General features: G+C 43.7%; 3 protein-coding genes across 3 annotated transcripts in view; 1 reads left to right on the forward strand and 2 right to left on the reverse strand.

Annotated features, from left to right (window-relative positions):
* Positions 1 to 614: 614 nt before the first annotated feature.
* pik3r6b (phosphoinositide-3-kinase, regulatory subunit 6b) lies at positions 615 to 6140 on the reverse strand. Its single transcript, XM_076086676.1, has 18 exons — positions 6125 to 6140; positions 5917 to 6009; positions 5647 to 5816; positions 5375 to 5510; positions 4917 to 4986; positions 4644 to 4827; positions 3792 to 3939; positions 3609 to 3701; positions 3159 to 3510; positions 2918 to 3014; positions 2722 to 2832; positions 2359 to 2469; positions 1586 to 1682; positions 1378 to 1451; positions 1203 to 1293; positions 1064 to 1116; positions 842 to 942; positions 615 to 747 (listed from the first exon to the last, which is right to left on the reverse strand). Exons 1-18 carry the CDS (start codon positions 6138 to 6140, stop codon positions 615 to 617), a joined length of 2130 nt encoding a protein of 709 aa, XP_075942791.1.
* Positions 6141 to 6393: 253 nt separating this feature from the next.
* Positions 6394 to 15800, reverse strand: LOC142941708 (phosphoinositide 3-kinase regulatory subunit 5-like). Its single transcript, XM_076083741.1, has 17 exons — positions 13774 to 15800; positions 12448 to 12548; positions 12286 to 12354; positions 12068 to 12206; positions 11708 to 11777; positions 11128 to 11305; positions 10873 to 11044; positions 10709 to 10777; positions 9777 to 10606; positions 8951 to 9076; positions 8388 to 8513; positions 8196 to 8289; positions 7986 to 8062; positions 7803 to 7896; positions 7632 to 7714; positions 7399 to 7517; positions 6394 to 7017 (listed from the first exon to the last, which is right to left on the reverse strand). Exons 1-17 carry the CDS (start codon positions 13898 to 13900, stop codon positions 6870 to 6872), a joined length of 2622 nt encoding a protein of 873 aa, XP_075939856.1. The 5' UTR covers positions 13901 to 15800; the 3' UTR covers positions 6394 to 6869.
* Positions 15801 to 17885: 2085 nt separating this feature from the next.
* Positions 17886 to 24968, forward strand: part of ntn1b (netrin 1b) — a 39204-nt gene continuing 32121 nt past the window's right edge. The window contains exon 1 of the mRNA XM_076080062.1: positions 17886 to 18900. Within this exon, the coding sequence (XP_075936177.1) occupies positions 17886 to 18900 (1015 nt within the window). The remainder of the gene's footprint in view (positions 18901 to 24968) is intronic.

Below are 24968 nucleotides of genomic sequence, written 5' to 3' on the forward strand. Positions count from 1 at the left end.
GACTTCCAATGATTTAATCAGTGGTGGGTGAAGTATAAAGATATTTTACTTGAGTGAAAGTACGGATGTGTTAACAGCAAAATATACTGTTCTGTGTATAGTGTATATTATTGAAATATTATGATTATACAGATGCATTTTTAGTGTTCTCAAGGTTATACTTTGAACAACTGTACTCTTGAGTAGTTTAGTTTAGTGCATCGTGTTTTATCAACCGTATCATTTATTTTACAAGTAAAAACTTAATCTTAAAAGTAACTATTTGTGAAATAAATGTAGTGGAGTAAAAGAGAAGCACCCACCCTCTGGTTCCCCTTCAACTAAACACTGTTGGCTCTGTTGTCGTTGTTTGCACTGTTAGCGCTGTCAGCACCGTTAGCTGCTAGCCGCCGGCTCAGCCGTCGCCATGTTGAGAGCCGTGTGGAGGCAACAGATATGCTCTGAATTTTGTATTAAGCACCTTTAAGGATGTGTTTTGTTCTAGTATTATAACTAGTTTACAAGTATACAAACATTTGATAAACTTAGATTTTGAAACACACTTTGGTTTTCATAGAGCATTATGTACAGCAGCATGCATTATCTGCACACCTGAAGTAGACAGCTCGCATCTCTCAGGGGGTCACACCAGTGAAGGTGTTGATTGGCAGGTACAGGACTTTGTCTAGATATTTACTGAACAGCAGCTCTTGCTCGGAACTGGACCCGATGCTGCATCCTGGTTTCAAGCACGGAGAAATTACTACCCTGTAGAGAGGAATGACATTACATTGTACCACTTTCAATCTGTATAAGGTGCAGAGATAACGTAAAACAGAAATGCTGCGGCGTTGTAAATGACCTTTGAACATCAGTGTATGTACTGCGGGAGTCCTTGTCCAGACACACAGAGAGGGTTCGATGCTGCAGCGCCTTGATGCTGATGTTCTGGGTTTGGATTGTCTATAATCAAAACAGAACAGGTTTAGAAAGCTGCTTTAAATGTTCACTTACAATATAAATATGACTGAAATTTGTAATAATATCTATATATGTTCCCAAGAAAAAGTGATTAACTTCTTACTGTGTTGTTTCCTGGGTTCACACTGTGAAACTCGACAGTAAGGTGATCCTTGCCTACACAGAGTGACAATGGATTATTCATTGCATTAGTTTCATTGACATAAATCTGTGAGCTATGAATATAAATGCAAAAGGTTAACCTGATGTTACAGCTGCCGGCTCTGATGTAATCACCACGCCACACGTCATGGGTGCTTCTCCCTTTGCGACTTGTCGTTTGCTTAAAGAGATCTGTTGAGGATTTTCATATCCTGCTGTTGATGCAAATACTAAATAGAAAGTATTCATCGTGGCTGATAATAGTTAGGATTGTACCTCTGTGTAACTGACTGAGATGACCGACCCAAAGACTGCCACTGTCGACTTCTTTCGGCGTACACCAGGCTCCTCTGTCAAAGACATCTCGCTTTAATTAAGCATATAATGTTTGCACAGTCATGGCAGTATCTATACACAGACACACACACACACACACACACACTCGCATGCACACACACACACAGAAAGAGATTCAAAAACATACTTGTGGATTTTTTTTTAAGGTGTCTGAACTCTGGGATGTCGACCTCCAGGTGGGCCACAAACACCTCCTCCACCACATCACAGCTGGAGCGGGTCATCTGAACACATACTGGAGTTAGTCAAACCAGGAAGTGCATGTCCAGCATCAATAAATCATTGACACAGTTGACAGTATCTACCAGAATCTACACTACTCAACCAATATTGGAGAAGGTATTAAAATAACTTTCTTAAAGCTGCATCAATTATTATTATTTATAATGTAGTTTGGCCACTAGAGGGCAGTGGAAAAAAAGTTTAAAAAAGACAATTACTAACGGGTACCACCTTTTAAAGATGTGTATAGTCTTGTGTCACGTAGCAACATTAGCATTCAGTTGGAGTTGTGTTTCGATTCACCTGATGAATGCAAGTTCAACATTCACTCTCCTTTTAGCTCTGTTTTTGGTCTCCACCAAAGAAAATCTGTCTCTGTAGCAGTTAGTCGCTAACTTATTCTGCCTGGCATTTGATGCTGGCCCCCGTGAATGCTGTGAATTGATCAGAGCGTATTTGCTGAAAACAGCTGCTGGCTGCAGCTGGAGAACCAGGTTGACGGGGGCAGGGTTTGTTGGTCGGAAAATGAAAATAGGGAGATAAAAGAGGGTTAGAAACCTTTGTGGACTTGAGAGAACCCGCAGATTCGTGATCGTTTATGTATTCTTTCTATCGTCTTCAACATTTTCCTGAATGTACATTTTAATCCATAGCCTACACACGACAGCTGCACTGTACCTTAACCGAATAGAGCGGCAGGTTAACTGGCTGCGTCCCACAGCGGAGGTAGTAACACAGGGTGTCCAGCAGGAAGACGTTGGGCTCCGGTGGCTCTCTGTGGACAGACTGCTGCAGTAGAGAGACATCACAGAAGGGAGAAGGTATCAGATGAAGTCCCATAACCTCAGTCTGCCTCTTCGGGGTTTAGCGCTAATGTTAGCATGCAAAAAAAAATAAACGACGCTAAGATGTCGAAGGTGGTAAATGTTATATCTGCTAAACATCTGCATGTTAGCAGTGATGTCGTGAGCATGTTAGATCACAGCTGTGCCTGAACAGAGTGGTTAGCATGGCTGTAGGCTCTGTGGTTACCTTTCCAGCCAGTTTGGAGATTGCTGCTCCCAGACTGTTGATGTTGCTGTTGTACCATGGATCCACTCTTCCCAGTAAGGAGGCGAGAGACAATCTGCCTTCATTCTCACCTGGGCTAGCCTAAGAGGAATAACAGGTGTTATATAGTCTTCTACATTTACACCAGTCAGTCGGTTATCGCTTTGAGTGACTCAGTGTGACTCACAGGTGAACTGAGCGAGGGCGCCGCATCGGTGACTGGGATGTAGTACAACCGCAGGTTCAGTTTCTTGGTCAAAATGAGACGTTTTGACTCTCTCTCTCTGTCGGGAAATACGTGGAAAACGTTCATGGAAAGCTGGGCGCACTCATTCACACAAGTGCAAATGCAGAAAAGGTTTGAGGAACAAACACCACTTTGCTGTAACACTATTTAGAAGAGTGTTCATAACAAACCGGCTGCTTACCGAATCGAGTGAAAAGCCGTGGCAAGTCTTCCGAGCACACGGTCGTCCCCCAGTACCACCACCCGAGCTGTGTGACGCCTCCTGTCTTCGTTGAAAAGAGGAGAGCCTCCAGGAAACACGTCCATCTTCTCACTCATTGGGCTCAGTTTACGTGCCGTATTCATGGGCTTAACAGTGTTTCTCCGTGTGAACGATGGCGCAGGATTTATGGATGCAGGCCGCGCTGTGTCATCCAAGTTACTCTTTATCCCACTGTCCTCAGACCGAACTGAATCCCTTTTGTCCTTCTCTTCTTTATCAACAGTAGTTGAGTTAGAGCCGCAGCACATGGCGAAGTTTGCCAGCAGATTCCCTTTTGGAAAAAGCATATAGTTAGTGTACATTTGAACAGCAGCAACTGGATCTTTTATTGACGGAAAGTAGAAACTTTTGTTTGTCTGTTCGACTCACATAGATCCTCTTCGTCTTTCCACAAGTGGAAGTTGATCTTAGGATAAGGCATTGCAGTGCTGAACACAGAACTGTGATCGAGCTCGGTTTGTTCTGAGAAAACAGGGTGAGGGTTAACGCGGCAACCCTGTCATGATCTCTAATACCAATGGGTGCTCCAACAGCGGAGCAAATAATACACACCTTCTTTAGAGGCAGTCAAGATGTCTCTGTATATGTGTTGTAGTCTGTTCACATAGTTTGCACGACCACCTGCACCATGCTTCACACTCTTCTCCACGGCTAGAACCACTTCCTGGAAATACGTCTTCACCATATGTTCCCCTAAAGCCTAAATTACACAAAAGACACATAGTCTGATTAAAAAAAAAACAATGAGAAATATTGGTACAGATAAATATATGATTTTTTTATGTAGTTCAGTGAGAAATTTTCCCCATGCAAGCATCGATCAGCAAGAGTCTACAGCCGCGCTAGCTGTGAGACTACACAGCAGTGCTTTGACATAAATGCTAACACTAGCATGGCAAAGTGCTCACAGTGACAATGCTAACATCCTAATGTTCAGCAGGTATAATGTTTACCCTGTTCACCGTCTTAGTTTAGCGTGTTAGCATGCTTTTTGGTATTGCACTAGCTTTCTGCTAATTGACACTAAAGTGCAACTGAGGCTGAGTGAGCCAGGGGATCACTAAAGCCAATCGGATCCATCCTCTGGGAACCATGAATGTCTTTACAAAGGTTTGTGCAAATCGATCACGGAGATGTTGAGATATTTATCAAGATAAGTGAACGTTTTGACATGCTAGTGGTGTTAGATGAAATGTAAAGTAAGGGGATCACCAAAGTGTCCAGTTCATTCTTCTGGGGACCATGAATACAGCATTTTAATGGCAGTTTGACCAATAGATGTTGAGATATGTCAGCTGTTCAATCAAATGACTGGCATTACCATCCCTACAACCATCACTTCTAGCATGGCTAAAAAAAATATCCTTCTTACTTTGACCAAAACATCTTCATAAACTGGCTCACCTCCAGAGCCTGAGCCAACCTGGAGCTTTGGCAGGTCGTCCCCAGTCCCGTCTGCAGCGCATGCAGCACCATATTTCTCTCCAAAGTTGACGTGTCCCTGAGAAAGCTGGACGCCTCCAAGTGTGTTCTCACTGCTGCTTCCAGTGGAGCAGAAAACACAGCTGAGTCAGCAAGCACAAACACCCTGGAGGAAATCAGCCAACAGGGAAGGAACAGTTTAGCCAGTGTTAAACCTTTGAGACAAGTTGATTGACATTCAAACGACATACTCACTTTTCCTGCAAGGTGAAAAGCTCATTCTTCAAGTTTTGCTCAGCGGTGACTCTCCTGTGATATAAGGAGCCTGATGACGGAAGGATTAGTCTGTCAAGAGATTTTTATTTTGCATCATACTAAATCAGATGTGTTAACAGCTCAACACAAGTTGTGTGAATTCCCAACACACTAATGTGTCTATACAAGGACCACGCATTTTGTGTTACTTTTAACACGACAGTGTTGAGAGTTTTAACACAAGTTAAGCGTGAGTAGAGATGTTGTAGTAGCGATGTGATTGGTCAATGGTTTAACAGATGGTGTGTGTGTCCAATATGTGTCTGCTTGGTAATAACCTTCTTATATACAGTAGGTAATAACACAAACATTGGGCCAGCCATCAACACATTTGTATTAAGAGTGTTGTCTGTGGTCGTTTTCAGCTTTCTGTACACGTGTGCATTGATGCATGATACCTGGTGTGGTCATTTCCATCTTGATGCTCCTCAGAGTGCTCAGGGCCACAGCAGAGTAAGGAGACGGTAATATCAGCAGTTTCATCATGGACTCATACACCGTCTGGTAAACACTGGTAGGAATCATGACACCTGACTGGAAAGGTAAGTACAACAACAAGACAGAAAACACTACTAATAATGCACAATCTGTCTGTTTGTCTGTGCTGTTATACTCGTTTTGTCTTAATCTGCACGTTGTTGTCATTTAGACTCACACAGGTGTGTCTTACCTGCATAACCGCATAGTAGATTGTGTGCAGCACTGGAATGGTATGCGTGTAGGATCGCGTTTGTTGAATCTGCATCAGCTTCTCCAGCTCTTTGACCAGCACTCTGATCAATGAAACGCTGCAGGATGGATTAGCTTCCAGCTTCTTATAAAGACTCCATCGTATCAGACCTGCAGAACCAGAGTAGTTTGCTTTATATTGTAGGATATGTAGTGTATATATAGTTTATATTTGCCTTTAAGTGCCTCATATTCCCTCAGTTATAGCTACCTTTCTCCCCCGCGCTTTGGCCGCTCATCTCTTTCAGAAGAGCCTGGACGGTTTTGTACACGCTGGACTCCACAGTGGAGAGAGCTACGCTAGCTAGAAATGAAGATCATACATGTTATTGTTTTAATAAACACAGTCTACGACACCAAGTGTTAACCAGTTAAACAAGTTTGGCTCACAGTCATTTTGACAAAAAGAAAACACTTACTGGTACGGTCAACCATCATTCTGCTCTTCAGGGTCTCAGGATAGCTGTGATTTCAGCACCGTGTGCTCCCAACAAGATGGAAGACTGAAAGACAGTCTGCCGTATTCACCTTTTCAACAGATTTAATGTTCTGTTAAATGTTCTCCGCTGCTGCAACCTTTGGGGGAAGTTATCAATGGCATGTAGTTGTTACAGTGTGAGTGAGACCGGGTGTGAGTGACTCATAGGAGGAAGTGTCTTAACCGGGAAAACAAAGAATAAACAGAAGAGACTGAAGTGTGATTTTATTACAGTTGTGTGATATAAACCTATTTTCTGAAAAAAAAATGTAAAAAGTACAATAACAAAAAACAACATGTTTTCATCACTATCACTTCAAAAATAAATAGATTATTTTACACTTTTTTTAAAAGTATTTGACTCTGTCATCAACAGAACGTACACAGTAGTAATCATGGGATTCGTTTTATGCTACTGGCAGCAGATGAGTGATGTAAACCCTGCTAGGGAAGATAAGAAAAAAAACAGTCACACACTCCATCCATCAAAATGTGGCACACCTTGACATCAGCTTCAGGATAAACCTGATATACATTTACATATGTAGGGAAATACATGTCACCCTTATTACAAGTTCTGTTTGTTCTCTGCGCCATGTTCACGATCTATTCAGTATGTAAAGTCTGCGTCCCGCGTTGCGTTGGTTCAAACAAGCCGGGATTCGTTCAGCGCGGTACAAAGTGTGTCAGGGGTACGAGGCCGAGAAAGAGGTGACGGGGAGGCAGAGCAGGGAGCAGTAGGACGGGTGCAGGGGCTGGACTTGGCCAGGTGAGGGCTTGTAGGACCTCCAGTCTGAACTGCTTCCTGGTTTACAGCACAGAGACACCTCGCACCTGCAGAAGAGAAGAGACAGCATCACTGCATGTGGGTCTGATAAGTGCACGCACGTGCTGTGACTCTAACTTTAGGGGAAACGCAGTAATGGGAAGTTATTAAGTACATTCAAATATGTATCATGTCACTTTATACATTTACTTCACCACATTTACTTGGATTGAAGGAAAGACAGCAGTGATGATGCTGATAATGTTAATGTCAACTCTGATAATGATTCCGGGACAGCCCTAGTATCAAAAAATATCAAAACTATTGCTTTGAGTAGGAGTTTGAATTTAGGACATTCATTGTAATGGGGTATCTTCACATTGTCGTGTTGGTTCTTTTACTCAAGTAAAGGTTTGATGATGTGATACTCAGTGATGATGCTCTTGTACCTGGTGACACTTTGGATGAACTTCTTCTCGTCCTGATCCAGACACACGGCGAAAGTTGTCCCGTCCTCTCCACCGTCCACCTGCACCTTGTCCACCTTCACCTCTGATATGGAGATGTGCTGCCAGGGGGAGGGAGGGAGGGAGGGAGGGAGGGAGAGGAAGTGTGAGGAGACTGCGTTCCGAAGGGAGAGTGTGCATGAGACTATGTTTAATGTTTGATTTCAACCCTTCACCTGGTTGTAGCCCTTTTTCGACTTGGAGCTCTGCCTCTTCAGCACTTCTGTCATTGTCAGCTGCAGACTTTCTATTCTTGTATCTGGACAGACAAGATTCGACGTGCTTAGACAAAAAATAAATCAATTGCTGGCACACAATTAAAAGCCTCGACTTTCCCTGTCACACACCTAGCTGCTCCGGTTTCCGGCAGGATTTGTAAAGATTTATCGATGTGCAAACCACCTCCGTCTGGATCCACTGACTCCTCCCGCTAACAGCCACCTGTAGGCGGGTGTAGAGGAGACGTGTGTAAAAATAGCTCATGCTGCGTTATTGTCTGTGTTCTGTGGGAGTCAAAGCAGGAAGCATACCTTGTTGTAGGCAACGCTGAGTGTTAAAGGGACAGCCTCCCGTTCTTCATCAATCCCAAACCTTTTGCTGGCAGAACCTACGAAAAGACACTTTAGACTATATATGTGTGTGTGTGTGTGTGTGTGTGTGTGTGTGTGTGTGTGTGTGCGCGCGCGCGTGTCTTTATGCTGTTGTGGCTGTCTGAGTGTATCTGTCAGAGTGTGACTCACCCATGGCCTTAACCGCTCTGGTTCCAGCAGTGTGCCCGAGCTCCAGAGAGTGAATAAACACTTCCCTTCTCTTCTCTCCTCCAGCCAGGGTCAACTGTGTAGGGGAAGAAAACAAAAACAAAAAATCAGGTGTGTGTGTGTGTGTGTGTGAGTGTTTGTCTGTGTGTGTGTGTGTGTGCGTGCTCTTCTCACCTCAGCCTGGTAGAGCTGCACCAGAACCGGCTGGTCTGCATGTCGACAGTAATAAAGCACCAGGTCAGCCAGCAGGGGGAGAGTCTCCGCGCTGCTCACTGACTCATCGCCGTCCTTACAGGCAGTCTGGCTCATAGAGAACACATGTGTGGTTTTCAGACAAGGTGAAGACAATCCTGAAGTGGTAAAATATCACCTTTGTGTGCGGTTAGATTTTAACATAATAATTAATCATCATTAGTCTCATCAAGTGTCTTCGGGCGAATAGAATCATACTAGTGTGTCTCTTGCTACAACAGAATAAGGTCAAGGGCTTTCTTGTGTCAATCGTATTGTGTTTAAATATAGATGTATTTTGGCATTGGAGACGATTCTTTGTTAATAACTCACCAACGTTCCACTTTAAGGGACTGTACGGAACTTATTCGGGCTAGTAGGGGGACTGAATCTCATATTATTACAATAAACCTCACAGTGGTCCAAAAGCTGTTGTTACGTCAGCTGCTCTCTTGACTCATTATGTGACGCATGGACCAGACAAAAGGTGCCACTGTGGAAGGTACCTGACAAAGGACGTCAGAGGACAGGCTGAGCAGACTGAGGACGTTCTGCTCGTACCAGGGGTCCATCATGCCCAACATCTGGGCTATGTCATTGGTGCTGTCCTCCAGCACACTGCCGTTAGACTCCTGTCAGAATGAAAGAATAAAAGCTGCTAATTCCACAGTCAAGGAATCAATTGAATGAATGGCATTAGAGACGTTCAAATGGGGCTTTATTAAGAGTTGTTATTATCACTTATATTGTTAATTCTCTATTAAAAGACTATAAGATTGGGTTTCCAGGTTGTGACAAATCTCTCTGGCTGGGGTTTTAAGCTCCTCCAACGAAAAAAAACATTTAGTCTTTTTAGGTCTTTAGTTCATCAAATGGACTCCTCCAATGGAGCAATTGACCTCTGACCTGCTGGGAAACTGCTGCAGAGTCTTTGTATTTGTTAAAAACGTATTAACATTTGCAACATTTGTGATGGATTGCTGGAACAACTTTTATTATTTACTTACTAAAATGTAGATTACAAAATAACTCACTAACTGTGACTTGGTAACCTTTATTATTACTGACTTATTGCAGCAGATAATTTTAATTATTAATTACTCTATTAATTACTCACCAGCCAGGGAATTTTTTCAATTTCTTGCAACCTAAAAGTTGTATTAATGAATGCTTTATAACTGACCTATAAAACCTGATAAAGCCACTACAAAGGCTGTTTTATTTGAAAGTTGTACTGCATCTATGAATGCATAGAAATTGTATATATATATATATATATATGTATATGCACACACACATACAGGTGTAAGCGGCAGAGACAGATGTTCTCACCACAGAGGCAGCAGCTCTGGTTGAACTTCCTATCGGCCCTTCGGTTGGTGTGTGTCCTCCTCCCGTGCTTCCGGTAGTTCTCCTTTTGGTTGGAACAAAGTAAAACTGCAGCTTGCATGTCTTGGTGAGTCGGGGACATTTACTCTCTTTCTGCTGCAGGTCGCTGTACGCCCTGGCCAGCCTGCCAGCTTCTTTGTCACCTCCAAACACCACCACTTTGACCAGCGTGGGCACCTCCGCCGTATCAAAGTCGTCGCAGCTCAGGATGGGCCTCCTGCGGACGCACATGTGCTTCTGGGGGGACAGGGGATTATTGTCTAGAGGGTAGACTTGTCTGGACAGGGACCTGGAGTTTTTAAACTCTCTTTGAACGTCTTTGGTAGAATCACCACGGTGGCCCAAACTCTGGACCCGGCGGCAAATGCTTGGGCTGCGGGGGGCATTGAAAAACATGGAGATGCGCTCTACGCCTAGGATGGATCTGGACTTCTTTTTGGGTTTCTTTCTAAGCTTCGGTTGGCTATCCGCTCCTCCCGCTGTGTCCTCGTGCGTCGTGTCCACGCTGACGTCACTTTCCACGCCTGATGAGGCAGACGGCGTGGAGAGCGCAGACCAGCTGGAGGAGAGAGAGTAGCCGGAGTCCCTCGAGGACGAGGACGCGGTGGAGACCCGGTTGCTCTGAAACTCATGGTCCACTTTGTCTCCCTCCGCCTCGTCTTCCTCATCCACACTGGTGTCGATGTTATCATCCTCATCCATTTCGGTTTTAGGGAAACAGTCTGGAGGTGAGTCCAGGTCGGACTCGCTGGAGAGAATGTCGTTCAGAACATCTGCATGAATGTAAAGGAGATGAGAGAGCAGAGAGGTTTGTGCAGTTAAAGATAAATATCTGTTAAATAATGCAGGAGAGTTGTTCAAACTCAACTAATTACCAAAGTTGTTGTTTTCCCAGGAGCATGTGTGACATTTGGGGAAGGGCAGCATGAAGGTCTTAACAGCCCCTAATGAGAGGAGGTCACATTCAGGTTAAGGAAGCACTAACAATCTTGAAAAGATCACACATTCATCAACCTCACGCTCACATTATCGGTCTTACCAGTATCCGTGCAGCCATTATTAAGAGCAGGAACAGCCAGGCTGTCTCTGAGCCTCTCCATGCTGAGCAGTAGAGCTTGTCTAGCTGTCCTGGGATCTTCCGTAGAGGCTGCCGTCTCCATGTAGTCGGTCACTGCCTCCGCGAGCTGCTCCAGCTCCTCGGGCCGCTTCGTCTGGAGGAACATCAGGCAGTTTGTTTTAGGGAGAAACTAGAAAGACAGAATAAAGAGGAAGCGTGCATCCCAAGGTCGGTCACCTGCAGGGCAGTGTGGAGCGCCCGCTGGTCGCGGCTGGCGCCCAGAGCAGCCTGAAAGCTGTGCAGGATGAGGACGATGGTGGCGTCTCTGCTGGAGTGCTGGGTGCTGCTCAGCTGCTCCGAGACGGACTGGACCTCTGGAGGGACGTGCTCATCTGGGTTCACCAACAGCACCGTGCTGATTAGATACACAAGCACACATACGCCGTCACATACAAGGAGATCTCACTCAAGATTCAAATGTTAACTCCTAAAAAAAGCTTTTGAGTTTGAAGTGCAATGAGGAAGTTCAAAGAGTTCACCCAAAAATCAGAAAAATACATATTTTTCCTCTTGCCTTTAGTGCTATTAATAGTACCATCTAGTCCCATTATATAGGAGTTATATCCCATTACATACGGCCAATATCCCCCAAACTAGGCAACTCACATCAAAACAATCCAGATGGATAAATAGCACCACAAATGAGAGGAAAAATTATGTGTTTTTTGATTTTTGGGGACAACTTCCTCTTTAAGATGTTTGGAAATAACAGCCATATTTAGCTTATTTGAATAGCTGTCGATAGCTATGAACTTACATGGTTTTGGGGCAGTGAATCTCAGGGGAAATACCCTGCTCGGTCCGAACCAGTCTTTGAAATGAAATTCCTAAAACAAAAGTACAACAGCGGTATTTAGTATTAGTTAGTGGGTAAACACTGCCCCCTTATGATCACACTGATAGATGAAGAATGCCCCCAAATGTACCAACACAGCCCTGTCAGAACTACCACCTCATCAACGCCACCAGACATGTTATCAAGGTGACTGACTATATACATGCAAAAACCTTTAACGGAGAAGTATTCACTGGTTTAAACTTTCGATACTGGACAGAACACAGCGAGGTGACGTTGGGCCCATTTCCTTTGCAAGTGCATTAAGAGCGTCAGCGCTACCTGGTGCTCTGAGCTCCTTCTGGATGATTTTCAGCAGGCGTTTACTGGCAGAGCTGCAAGGCTCCGGCCAGGCCAGGAAACTGTGGAACAACAGGTAGGCCTCCTGCAGCACGCCGCAGTCCGGAGCCACATGAGGAGCCTGAGGAGAAACCAGACGTAAACCAGGTTCAAATAAGAAACGGAATAAGAGTCTGTGCTTCTTTCTGACACCCACTCACTTTGAGGAGGGTGGAAGAGAACAGGAGCGTGAGGGGCACCACCAGTTCATACCGACACTGCTCGAGCACCTGTAAAAAAAGATAGGAAAAGAAATCACGCCGTCACTCCTCGTTTCCCATTGAACATCTTTGGAAGAATGATGATGTTTTTCAGCTCTTGACCTCTGTTGTTTTCCTCAGTATTTTCTGTAGAAGGATGAGGAAGTTGTGGGGATCTCTCTTCACAAGTTCCTCCAAACACCAGCGGTTTATGCACAGCCCAGCTGATCAGAAAGACAGAAACACAGAATGCTTATTTCTCCTTTTAGGTTTTATCCTGACAACAGGCAGTAAACACGCTGTTTAGACGCAAATGTTCATGACTAATATTCAGAGAAGGAAAACGAAATGATGACGCCACTGTCCCTTGTTGCCAAAGGTCTGAATGAAGTCTTTCAACATGATACTCCTCCATACTGTCTGTCACTCCTCCTTCTGTGTGTCACCACTTTCAATTCCCGTTTGTCTCTATAAGGACAGTATGTTCCTGAAGGGTTCGCCAGGGTGCGTGTTGTAAAGATTTAAAGCGAGAAACTACAGGCTTTTATTTAGGTTTTTTATATTTGTTTTCATGCACTGACCGATTTTGAGATTTTGGGCTATTGGACTAATGGAAAGAAAACATTCAAAATACACATTGACATGTTTTTTACTACACTTTGTCTATTTGCGTTTGTAGATTTATCCTAAATTCACCAAACGTTATTATTAGATAACGCCCCATTTGCATATTTTCCATGAAATTTTAGAAAACTTGTCCTACAAAAAATTATTGTCTTAACGTAAGTAATCACCTGGGGAAGTTTCATGGTGATATCTATGAGTTTAATGTTTTTACACGATTCACCTGTAGCATCATACATACAATAGTTTTTTCTCCGACTCTGAGCCAGAAATCTCCGCTTCAGCAGCACAAACATACACCAAACTTTCCAGTTTCACTTGTTATAGAACATTATAAACGTATACATAATGCAACATTTTTTATATTATGGCTGTTAAGAGTATTTTCTGATTTATAGAGTGATACAAAGAGATACCAAAAATTCCCCTCAGTCCAAACCTTTGATTCTAACATGTCAACAAAATGGAACAATAATTTTAAACCCTGTCTTTACCCAATTTATACATTTCTGTTCTGGAAACGTATGCAAATTAGCACATATCTCATAAGATAATGCATCATTTAGATAATTGAAACTACATTTTCAGAAAACTAGCTGTACAAAAAATAATTGTCTTAAAGCCAGTAATCAACTGGGGAAGTTTAAAGGTGATATTAGTTAAGGTTTTTACACTATTCATGTACAAATTGGATCTAACATATCGTCTGTACTTTTCGCCTGCTGTATGTTTCTGATGTGAATTGAGGACCCAAGTCAAGTCACATTTCCAGCACTGATTTTGTTTTGCGTTGCCCCTAAAGGCAGGTGTGGGATCGGGTCTCACCGTTCCAGAGTTGTTTGTCAGGAGTGTCGAGGCCCAGGCCACTGAGGCAGCGCTCAAGGACATGCTGGATGCGATCCTCCGTGCACGAGCTCTGCTCCATTTTCGGCATCATCTTCTGCTGAGGCATCGCAACATCCACAGAAAAGCACAGGAGATGAACCAGCAGGGAAGTCCCAAAGTAAAAACAAGAATCACACCCTATTATTGTGTTCCGGTAAACCAATATATTGTGTCTCTTAATTAGTCCAAACTTCCTGTTACTGCTGTTGCCAAGTCTTTATAATCATTATTGTTCCTCCCCGGAGACAACCAAACAGAGTTCCAAACACAAATGTCCACAGCAGAGACGTCAGGACATGAAATACAGCGTGCCACTTCCTACTGAAAGCGGTGAGTCACAGACTGTGTGAGCAGACCGGAGATGAGCTGGTCGAAAACAGCAGCCACAACTTCTTCTTCTTCTTCTCTATTTCTACTTCATTCTTAAAATCAGCTGCTGAAAAACCCGCATTCCATATGACTCAAGGCGGGATGGAAATTTATCTTGTAGAAGGACAACTTCCCATTTCATCCTTATTCCTCTTCTAAACGAGCAAAGACACAAGTGTGGGTGTTTCATCGTAAAGTCTGTAAAGTCAAAGTAAAAGAATCGTGCAAAAGACACACATTCCTGGAAATTTGCTTACTACAAATGAAATGACAACTGTGGTTATAGGGTTCATACGCATTCGAAGACAAACAACTAAAACCACACTGACCACACAGAGAAACAATAACGTCTCATTGAGGCAAGGCCTGTTTCAATGACTATTGTGATTCACTTAAAGGGGGGTCTCGTGTACAAGAGGTTAAAAAGAAATAAATAAATATGACTGCCATGAGATATCTCTGTTGATGAGAAAAAAAATATTTTCCTCATAAGTATATTCGGCTTCCAGGATGTCGATGTGCATACGGAAGCTGCAATTGTGCCCAGCTGTGGAACGATGTGTCGCTGTGACCAGTGTTGAATAATGTGTGTAGTGACACAACTGGAAAACTGGGGGGTCACCTGCGCCGGTCAAAACAGGAAAAGGCCTTCCGGGAAGCACTGATGCAACGTTAAGAAGGGACAGAGGGAGAAACTGCATCTTGACTAGTTGAAATATATTCAATGAAGAGTGTGTGCACTGTATTGTAGAGCAGTAGCAACCCTTTGTATTGATTTTCAACTGGGTTAATAAACACTAATAACTATATTAAAGTGGGCATTGTTACAATTTACTGTCAGTGGTGGGTTGCTTTGGTCAAGTTTAGCATTAGTAAGAATGTTTCAACCATTTATCCATTAATTAAGCTAAGTATTTAACTAACTGCTTCAACAGGTTTATTTATTACTTCAGGTTAACTATTTTAACTGTTTGGGCAAAACTCAAGGCTAACCTAACTGTTTCAACCGTTTTAGCCGTTTGTTTTAGCTCTCTATTTCAACATCTTGTCCATTACTTTTTACCTGTTTCAACAGTTTTAGCTATTATTTTAGGCTAACTGTTTCGACTATTTTATCCAGTACTTCAAGCTAGCAATTTAAACTGCTCCTCCAGTACTTTTAGCCATATATTTCAGCTCTTTAATGTTGTCTATTCACTTTAGCTAACTATTTCAACTGTTTATTCAGTACTTTGAGCTAACAATTTGAAATGTTTAGCTAGTTAGCTAATACCTAGTTTTTGCGCGCTGTCAAAACATGTAGCATTAGAGCTCAGCAGTTCCAGCTGACTCATATGTGGATATTTCTTTTACCATATTTGTTGTATTTGAAACTGCAGAAGTAACTTAACTTCACCTTACAAAAAACACTAGCTGGGGTTATCTAATAACAGGCTATAAGTGATGATATTCAGCCAAGGTTTTTGTGACAGTCTAACAGTAAAAAAAGTTCAAGCTTGTGAACTGCAAAGCATGACATGATTATATTCACATACTGCATATTAAAGCATGAGGACAAGCATATTTGCAGTAGGAGCGCAGAGAGCAGCTCTGTACTCTAGGGTTCCTTGCATATCCAGCTTTTGTAAGCAGGTCAATTCAATCAATTGTTTACTGAGGAAGCAGGTGTTACACCATTGTATGTTGTCAGGCTATATTGTTCAGCCATGCAAAGCCTATACTGCCACAATACAAACTCTCATCTCTCATTGGTTCTCTTAAAACATTAAGATTTAAATGTGAGTGTTGCTTTAATTGCACAACTGGAGGGAGGATCATCTTTAAAATATTTAGCCGAACAAACCTGATGTAATTCTGAATGCACCGTTAACAGCCTTCAGCAGCTTTTAAAAGAAGGGGAACAGGAAATCTGCAGAGCTTGAATAACTTTGCAGTTAGATGTGATGGAAGTTGTGCAACAGAGGCGTGTTCCTATACTAGAAAGAGAGGAAATGGTCAACATACGGCCAACCTGAGACAAGCATGGATGAGACATGCGATACAGATACATGGAACGTACTGTAAACATGTTGAGGCACAAAAAGAGATTGAAAATAATGAAGTACGAGCCATAAATCTTACCTATATCTGCAGTTATTAGCGTCTTAGATCAATCCCAGATCAACACATCAGCAGCAGAGGGGAAACAATACAGAGACCACATCCTCCTGCGTTGGTGCTTCTCAAAAATAGACCCTCCGACAGTCAGAGTCAGAGAGCGTGTGCTGCAAAACAGGAACTGAATGAGTCTGGTTAAAATGCTGTAAGCAAATCTACTAGTGTCGTGGGAGGAGTCTTTTTACATGACATACCTCGTTTATTTAGAGCAACACACCTGGTCATGGAGTTGATGGCGCAGGCTATCAGTTTATGTTTTAATATTTCACTCTGTTTTGAGAAAATAAAAGCTAGAAGTAAACAAGTATTCATGCAAAATGCAAAATGCAAGATGTTTATAGTGAGCTGCTGTTTAGGCGTATTGTCTGTTCCACAGACACCTCGTGTTTGTTTGTCTCTGACGTTCATCACCGCTGATGGCAACAACTGGCAAAATATGTAAATGTGCAAATGCAATGCTTGTGTATTTTCACAGGCAGTGTGCTCAGAACAGCTTTTCTACTATTCATACCCACACAGTTGGTTGCATTGAAATGAGAGTTTATATTAATGGTTGAAACCAGTTAAAAACGTTCAGCCCACATCATTATGGAAAATAACAATGACTTCATGACTTTTAAGGGCCATTCAATGGTTCACAGTATTTACTTTCCCCTTGTTCAGATTGACAGCTTGCCTCTCTGGATATACAACAAGATGTTTGTGCAACACCTTGACTTCCTCCTGCACATTCTGCAGAAATGTGTGACCTATGTATTGGCTGCACAATGCAGATGCCACACGTTTAATGCCACTACTTCTTTTTTTTTTTGTATCTTAAAAATCACAAGATTCCATTGCATCATAATTATCTGTATTGGTCGCCTAAAATGTTGACTAGTGTACCTTTTTTTAACATGTAGTGTCAACAACCCGCCGGAAGATGTCGCCGCTCTCTCTCTCCCTCCGCAGAGACACTCAAAAAGGCTCCGACTCCTCTCCTCCAGACGAGGGGAGCCCCTTTCCCCCTGCTATAACAGAGAGGGGAATGGGACAGACAGAGATAGAGGTGGGCAGAGGTGTGACTGAGAGGACAGGCAGAGGCAGAGGGACACTCGGAGCCAGCTGGGCTTTTGCCATTTCTTATTTATATTTAGGGAATATCAAAGAAGGGTGTGGGGGGGAGGTGAAAGGCTGAAGAACTATAGCGGCAGTTTCTTTTTTTGGCGTGCGTAAACGGGATAGGTTGTTCTCCACATTCTTAGGAGTTGCGCTTCACTTTCAGACTGAGCGGTTTATTTGGAGGCAGTGTCCTGGGTTTCTCTGCCTCGTAAGAATATTTCATTCACATTTCAATTTGTTACACGCTTCGCTAGTGCGTCCAAGTTTCCCAAATCTCTCAGAGCATCATTTGTCGTAACTGTTTTATACTTGTCTGGATTCTGCCTTTATCCTTGTTAATTATAGTGTTATTAACTCTGGTTGTTTTGTTGTTGTTGTCTCCATCACATCTCAGCGCGCGGGTCCCCTGCGGTGCACGGATTACAATGCAAAGGATTTTGGAGGTTTGGGTCACCTTGGTGACGGTCACGGCGCTGACCGAGGGGGTCTTCGGAGGGTACGGGCTGAGCATGTTTGCCGCGCAGTCCTCCCCGCCGGACCCGTGCTACGACGAGAACGCCAACCCTCGGAGGTGCATCCCGGACTTCGTCAACTCCGCTTTCGGCAAAGACGTGCGCGTGTCCAGCACCTGCGGCGGCCCCGCCGCCAGGTACTGCGTGGTGGCCGAGAAGGAAGAGGAGCGGACGAGGGACTGTCACACGTGCGACGCCGCGGACCCCAAGAAGTCCCATCCACCCGCGTACCTGACGGACCTCAACAACCCGCACAACCTCACGTGCTGGCAGTCGGAGAACTACGCGCAGTTCCCGCAGAACGTCACGCTCACCCTGTCGCTGGGCAAGAAGTTCGAGGTGACCTACGTGAGCCTGCAGTTCTGCTCGCCTCGACCCGAGTCGATGGCCATCTACAAGTCCATGGACTACGGCAAGACGTGGGTGCCGTTCCAGTACTACTCGACCCAGTGCAAGAAAATGTACAACAGGCAGAACAAGGCCGCGATCACCAAGCAGAACGAGCAAGAGGCCATCTGCACGGACTCCCACACGGACATGCACCCTCTGACGGGCGGGCTCATCGCCTTCAGCACCCTGGACGGCAGGCCGTCGGCGCACGACTTCGACAACTCCCCGGTGCTGCAGGACTGGGTGACGGCCACCGACATCAAGGTGATCTTCAGCCGGCTGCACACGTTCGGCGACGAGAACGAGGACGACTCCGAGCTGGCCCGCGACTCCTACTTTTACGCCGTGTCGGACCTGCAGGTCGGGGGACGGTGCAAGTGCAACGGGCACGCGTCGAAGTGCGTCAAGGACAGAGAGGGGAACCTGGTGTGCGAGTGCAAGCACAACACGGCGGGACCGGAGTGCGACAGGTGCAAGCCCTTCCACTACGACCGGCCGTGGCAGCGCGCCACGGCGCGAGAGGCCAACGAGTGCGTCGGTAAGTGTCCCGTCACTGTGGAATTGTTTTTTTTACTCTTAAAAATCTGTTGTTGAGTAATTATATTATTCGATATCTGAAAATAAAATAGGCAGCAGCATGATGTTCATTCGTTAATGGGGAGTTGATATATTTACTTTATTTCTTACCGCCAATGAATTTAAGATATACAGCTCTCGCTGAAAATTATAAGGTTCTTGATTTTGCGACACGAAAATGTTTGCGGCACAGATTAATATGATGGTCTAATTAATATGATTGTGGCTAAATAAATCATCTTAGTTGAGGCATAGAGAGAGAGAAGAAGAAGGCCTCGAGCTGGAATCCCACAACCTAAACGGTGAAAGAACCATCAAGAATATTAAAATCAAAAGACTATTGGAATTATATATTTCAACTTAATTAAATTGATGAAAATAGTAAGTCGAAAACCAACCTCTCTGCCTGCTGGTATTCTTGCAACTTTTAATTTGACCAAAATAAAGTAAACTATACATGAATTTACACAAAATACATAATTTAAATGTAAAGAGATTTAATATTATTTAGGAATAAATAAACTGCAAATTGTTAAAGTAAATTGCAGAATTCAGCTATTGTATTTTGTAAAGAGAAATGTAATTGTATATTTATCAAAATCAGATCGGCCTCTTCAAGTGCACACAATTCACTTCACTTATTATAGACATTGTTCAAAATAAAGGTCCGAGGCCATATTTCCTGCATGCCGAGAAAGAATAAGAAAACCTAAGTGTTGTTTCCAACTCTCAGAAGCTCAATGTTTTGTTCAGAAGCCTTAACAAATGCGTGCACTTTGTTGACCCCCTGATTTTTATCAACGTCCAGCAGAAAAGAAAGGGCCGGAAGTGGTTTCAACAAAGTGCGCCTGTCCCAATGCGTAATTGCGTTTTGACCTGCGCTTCTGACTGTAGTAGCGCTAACAGGAGAGGAAACATTGCGGCTGCGGAGATAGACTACAGGGGCGTGTTGTGCTTCCATAAGCAGGTGCTATTACAGATTGGACCACCGATTAAGGCGGTTTTATTGACATTTTTGGCACGTAGAGTATAAACTGCCACTTTAGAGCCAGTAAACTATTCACGGAGGACAAAGACAGAGGTAATTTGAAGTTTTTTTTATTTTATTCTAGCAGCACTACCGAGCGAGTGTATTTGCTGTGATGCTTATTTTCAACAGAGGAGGGGGGGGCTTATATCAACAGCTCAACACCCCCCCCCCCCCCCCCCACCCATGAGCTACAGACCTGGAAAAGTAACAAGTTCAGACAGTGCCATGGTTTGCTTAACCAAACGGAACAAGTGAACAAGTTGTTCCCCTTGGCCTCCACCTTTTGCATCTCGGTGTATTTTACTAAAACAAAAGGTTGTCACTTGTGGCATCCATCTCGCTGTCAGTGGGAGCCCCCCCCCCCCCTTTCACCACCTCGCTTTTTGTGTGAGCGGTGTCATCGGATGAAGCCACAGAAAAGCCAGACCGAGCATGTTTTCCAAAGAGAGGAAATAGTAAGGGGGGGCCTGACACCTATAAGCATGAAAGAGGAAGACCCAGGGCCAGGGGAGGGGCTGTTTCCATTGAGCAGTGGGTCCATATGGCCGGACAGTGGGGATGCAGAGTGGTCGGTGCTAATGATCTGTCTGGATGTCTCCTCCCTGCTGTAGGGCATTCAGATAGTGAGGTGTGGTTGTTGGGAGAGTGGTGGCTTTCACTCACTGGCATCAAGGAATTAACACAAAGTCAGTGCCATGACTTTGCATGCAGGTGTTGCCATCATTTTGTCAAGAGGCATTTATGTTGGCAGCAGCAGCAGCTTTCACATTCCTATCAGCTGGAGTTGCATGACTTACAAAATGTGTTCATAAACGCAGGGCCGGGGCCAGAGGGGGGGGGGGGGGGGGGGGGCAAGGGTGGCACAGGCTTCTGAAATCTAGGGGCCCCACCCACCAGAGGCAGAAGGTGATAGGTAGTGGGCTTGTTCATATCATGGATGGATGGAGCCACAAAACAACTACAAAGAGACACAAAAGGACAACAAAGAGACACATTAAGTTGACACAGAGATGCACACCTACTACCAAGACACGAAACATGACTACTTGATTTATACCCCTGTGGCTGTGCTTCTGTGTGTTCTGTGCAGAGTGTGGGAAACTCTCGTGCACGCCAGGCATATAGTACAGCGGGGGATTGCAGAAGGCATGTCATTTATTTTTGACATGGACCCGCGGTTTTCAGATCCTTTGTCAGACGGTCTTTGATTTATTTGATAGGCGTGTTTCAGTTGTTTCAATTAAGTTTGGCCCAACACACAACTTTATGGCTGGAAATGCAAAATGACCACGAAGAAACACAAAAACGACTAGACAGATATGCAAATTGGGCGGGGGCCTTTCATGCGTATATGTCCAGGGACCTGGCTGTATTTGGAAGTTGATGTTCTTTCATATTCATCGTATATTTGGCATTCATCTATCAATGTAACTATTAAGTCCCCTTCAAACACCTTTAAACCCGCCCCTGCATAAAATTTGGAAACGGAAATCTCCACAGTTGTTTAATGCACGATAAAATTTGACCACGACCCGTAATCATTTATGTAAAGACATGAATAAGGTTGTGAAACACACACATATGGTGACACGTCATGCTCTCCTGTCCCAGGCAGCTGCTTCGTATTCTCTTCATGTTCAGCGTAGCACTGACCCCTGACAGTCAGGCCCCCGCTCCTCTCCGGCCTGACTGATGGGCTGTGAAGGGAACTGTGGGAAACTTCGACTTGCCAAATGGGTTTCGAGGCAAGGTGAAAATGGTAGCCTTAGTCACTGAAACGTGTAATTTTTCACATTTGTTCAATTTGATCATTGTTTCTGCTGTCAACGGGCCATGTGATGCTGTGTTTTACGATGGCTGAGAATCAGCTGGAGGTTCAATCGGTCTTGTTTCCTTACACTTTCGATGTGCTTTCAGAGTAAACTTTCACCTTCTCGTCTTACGGTTGGCAGGCGCTTATCTGGCTTTAGATGTTTTTGATATGAGAGAGAGAGACTTGACATTTCAGCAAGCCATCTTGGATAGAAAACATGTGAATCTTCTGCTCTTCAGAGAGCATTTTGTTTTGTGCTCTGCTCAAAGTAGTTATTCTATTAAACCAGGAAACTCTGAGAGGAAGAATCGACATGTTTGCCGCCCACAAGGTAGCTGAATTAGGATATGATTGTATCAATTGCTTACTGGCTCCGCTCCCAGTCTGTGCACCACATACTGGTACGCTCTCCAACACCTCTAAAAATAGAGTGCAGGATATAAACGTACACTCACAACATTTTTAAAAAACCAGCAGGTTTGAAGGCAAATATGGTTGAATAAATTAGTATGTTAAAACCAATATTATAATCACTTTCATTTCGTGTTATGAGCCTAGACCAGCGGTTCCCAGCCTTTTTTTTGCCGGACATGAGCCATTGTCTAACCAACCAACCAACCATTTATCAGATACTTTTAGTTAACTACACCATTATCTATCACTTTCTATTTCAACCATTTATTCATGAGTGTAAACTATCTTCTGTAACCTATTAGGTTTACTTTTAGCTTATGCTAACCGTTTATTCATTACTTTAAGCTAGCTATTTCAATCATTTATTCACTTAACAATTACTTCTGGCTAACCATTTTAAATGTGTATCCATTACTTTTAGCTTACTCTACCATCATCCATGACTTTCTATTCAAAACCGTTCATTACTTTTAGCTAATCGTTTCAACCATTAACCCTTTAGTTTTAGCTAACGGTTTAGACTTCTCTGCATGCTAAGCTAACTCGTTTTCACACACTCTCATTCATGGTGATCAGGTGCTACAGTTGACTCAATATTTGGATATGTTTAAATTAAATTATAATTTCTAATGTTTTAAAACCAGTTGAGCTAGTCAACAATCTCACCGCTAGTTGGGAATCACTGGTCGAGACACATCAAATAAGAGTGCTTTGAGAAGACAGCATTTCTGACTTTGTACCACAACCCACTTGCATGACAGCAGCTCAGTGAGAGAGAGAGAGAGAGACAGAGAGAGAGAGAGAGAGAGAGACAGCGAGAGAGAGAGAGAGGAAACACTGGCAGAGGCAGGAGGAAACCAGACCCTTACACCACATTTACCACGGCCTGTTTTACAGAACCACTCCACATCTAACGTCGCATTTCCTGTTTAGTTAACAATTGAGCCACGAGGATTTTGATCTCAAGATGCTTGAAGGGATGCAGGCAGACAGCGTCTCCGTGCAGAGACCAGTCGTTGTCGTCCATGTGGCTGCCTGGGACCGTTGACACCGTTTTCTCCTGACGGTGAATGTGCCACCGCGGGTTGCCAGGTTGGGGCCAGGCCAGCCCGGCTCACCATCTGGGTCTCGTTTTAGCTCCATGTGACGGGAGAGAAGAATTTCTGTAAAGCATGCTGTCATAGATCATCTCCTGTCTCACTCGTCCTCTGGTATTTTGGTTTCCTTCATTCTCCCTTCTCTCTCATTCTCTGGCCCGTCATTGTGTGGCGACACCAGGGGACAGTCAGCCATTTACATTGCATTTGTAAGCTGAGACACATTTGAGGGTTTCGATTTTTCACATGAAGTTAGTCAACAATAGCCGGAGGACACGGCTATGTCTGTGCGGTTGTTTTTGTTTTGCCAACTTCTGTTTTGCTGGGTTTCATGTTTAAATACATTAGCTTAACATATTGCACACAACAGTAATCAAAACAGGCTGCAGTGGCAAAGTTAATGCGTCGACTCGCAAGCGCAGTTGTTACGTGCACTAGAGAGAAGGTATTGTTTGGTTAGAGAAACAAGGTGGTTTGTTGACGAGACAGAGTTCAATCTTCTGTCGTACGGAAAGTACCCATGAGCACGGCACCATGAGTCCCCATCAACCCCTCCGGCTCTGACCTTCGACCTCGCTCTGGAAGGCAAAGAGAAAGGACACTTTTTGGGGGAGAATTTAAGCATTTAAACACACAAGAAAATCCAGTAGTAAACATTAAAAGAGGACTTTGGTGATGCAGGAAAAAATGAATCATGTCTGAAAGGTACATTATACCAAGTGAGAGAAAACCACAAAAAGTAAAACAAATAAATGTGATTGTAGGCGTCTTGTTGTCTCTTGCTGCGGGTTGTTTGTGTGGATCCTCTTTAATGATCACAGGGTTATTTTCCCTGGGGTCCAAAACAACCTTACAACCATCAACAGTTCAACTAAAACCAAAACCTGAGCACAACACGACATATTCCATTTCACCAAGATGACATGGAAATAGTAGTTGAAATAATAACAATCAGAAAGTAAGAATAAATAATAGAAAACAAACACAAACTCCGGAGTGGTTAACATGAAGCGGGTGTGTATCAGGTTAGGAGACATTCAGGAACCATCTGGCATTACAGCAGAAGTCCTACAGGAGCAGAGCACCGGCTAGATGGACGGTCGAGTCTCGGTCATCTAGAACGTGTCAGAGCTCGAGCACAGCTCGGGGGCACCGGGGAGGACAATTCACATGGTTTGACCGATGGGAGTTCAGGGAAAGTAATTGCAGGCGGTGGTGACCCCGAAACAAAAACATATGAAACCAATCAGTTTCAATCAGCAAAAATCAAAAGACAACTCACGGGAGCTTTTCTTATGAACACGCGTGAAATCAACAGAAGACCGGAGATGGAAACTGAGGCAGGAACTCTCGTCAAACAGGGATTAAGGAAAACTTTGCTGTTCCTAACGATTCTGAAAGTTTACACTTTAAAAGACCATGGGGGTAGTCTCGCATGTTTTAGACAAACTACAAATCAGCTTCATTTTGCATTAGTATTGACCATTTCCAAAGCCAACAAAAAAAAATTATATTTGAAATATCATTTATAAATTCATTTAATTTATTGCCATTTTTGTGTCTGAGGTATATGTTAGTTTTGGGTACCGCTGCTGCTGCGATTTGAATACAAAGTATAACCAAAATGACTTTTCTCAATTGTCCCATATCTCATCTTATTTGAGATAGAATTGTCC

Source organism: Anarhichas minor, unplaced genomic scaffold (genome assembly GCF_050575085.1).
Source record: "Anarhichas minor isolate MPS153535 unplaced genomic scaffold, ASM5057508v1 ptg000007l, whole genome shotgun sequence".
In the NCBI taxonomy this organism is placed as follows: domain Eukaryota; kingdom Metazoa; phylum Chordata; class Actinopteri; order Perciformes; family Anarhichadidae; genus Anarhichas; species Anarhichas minor.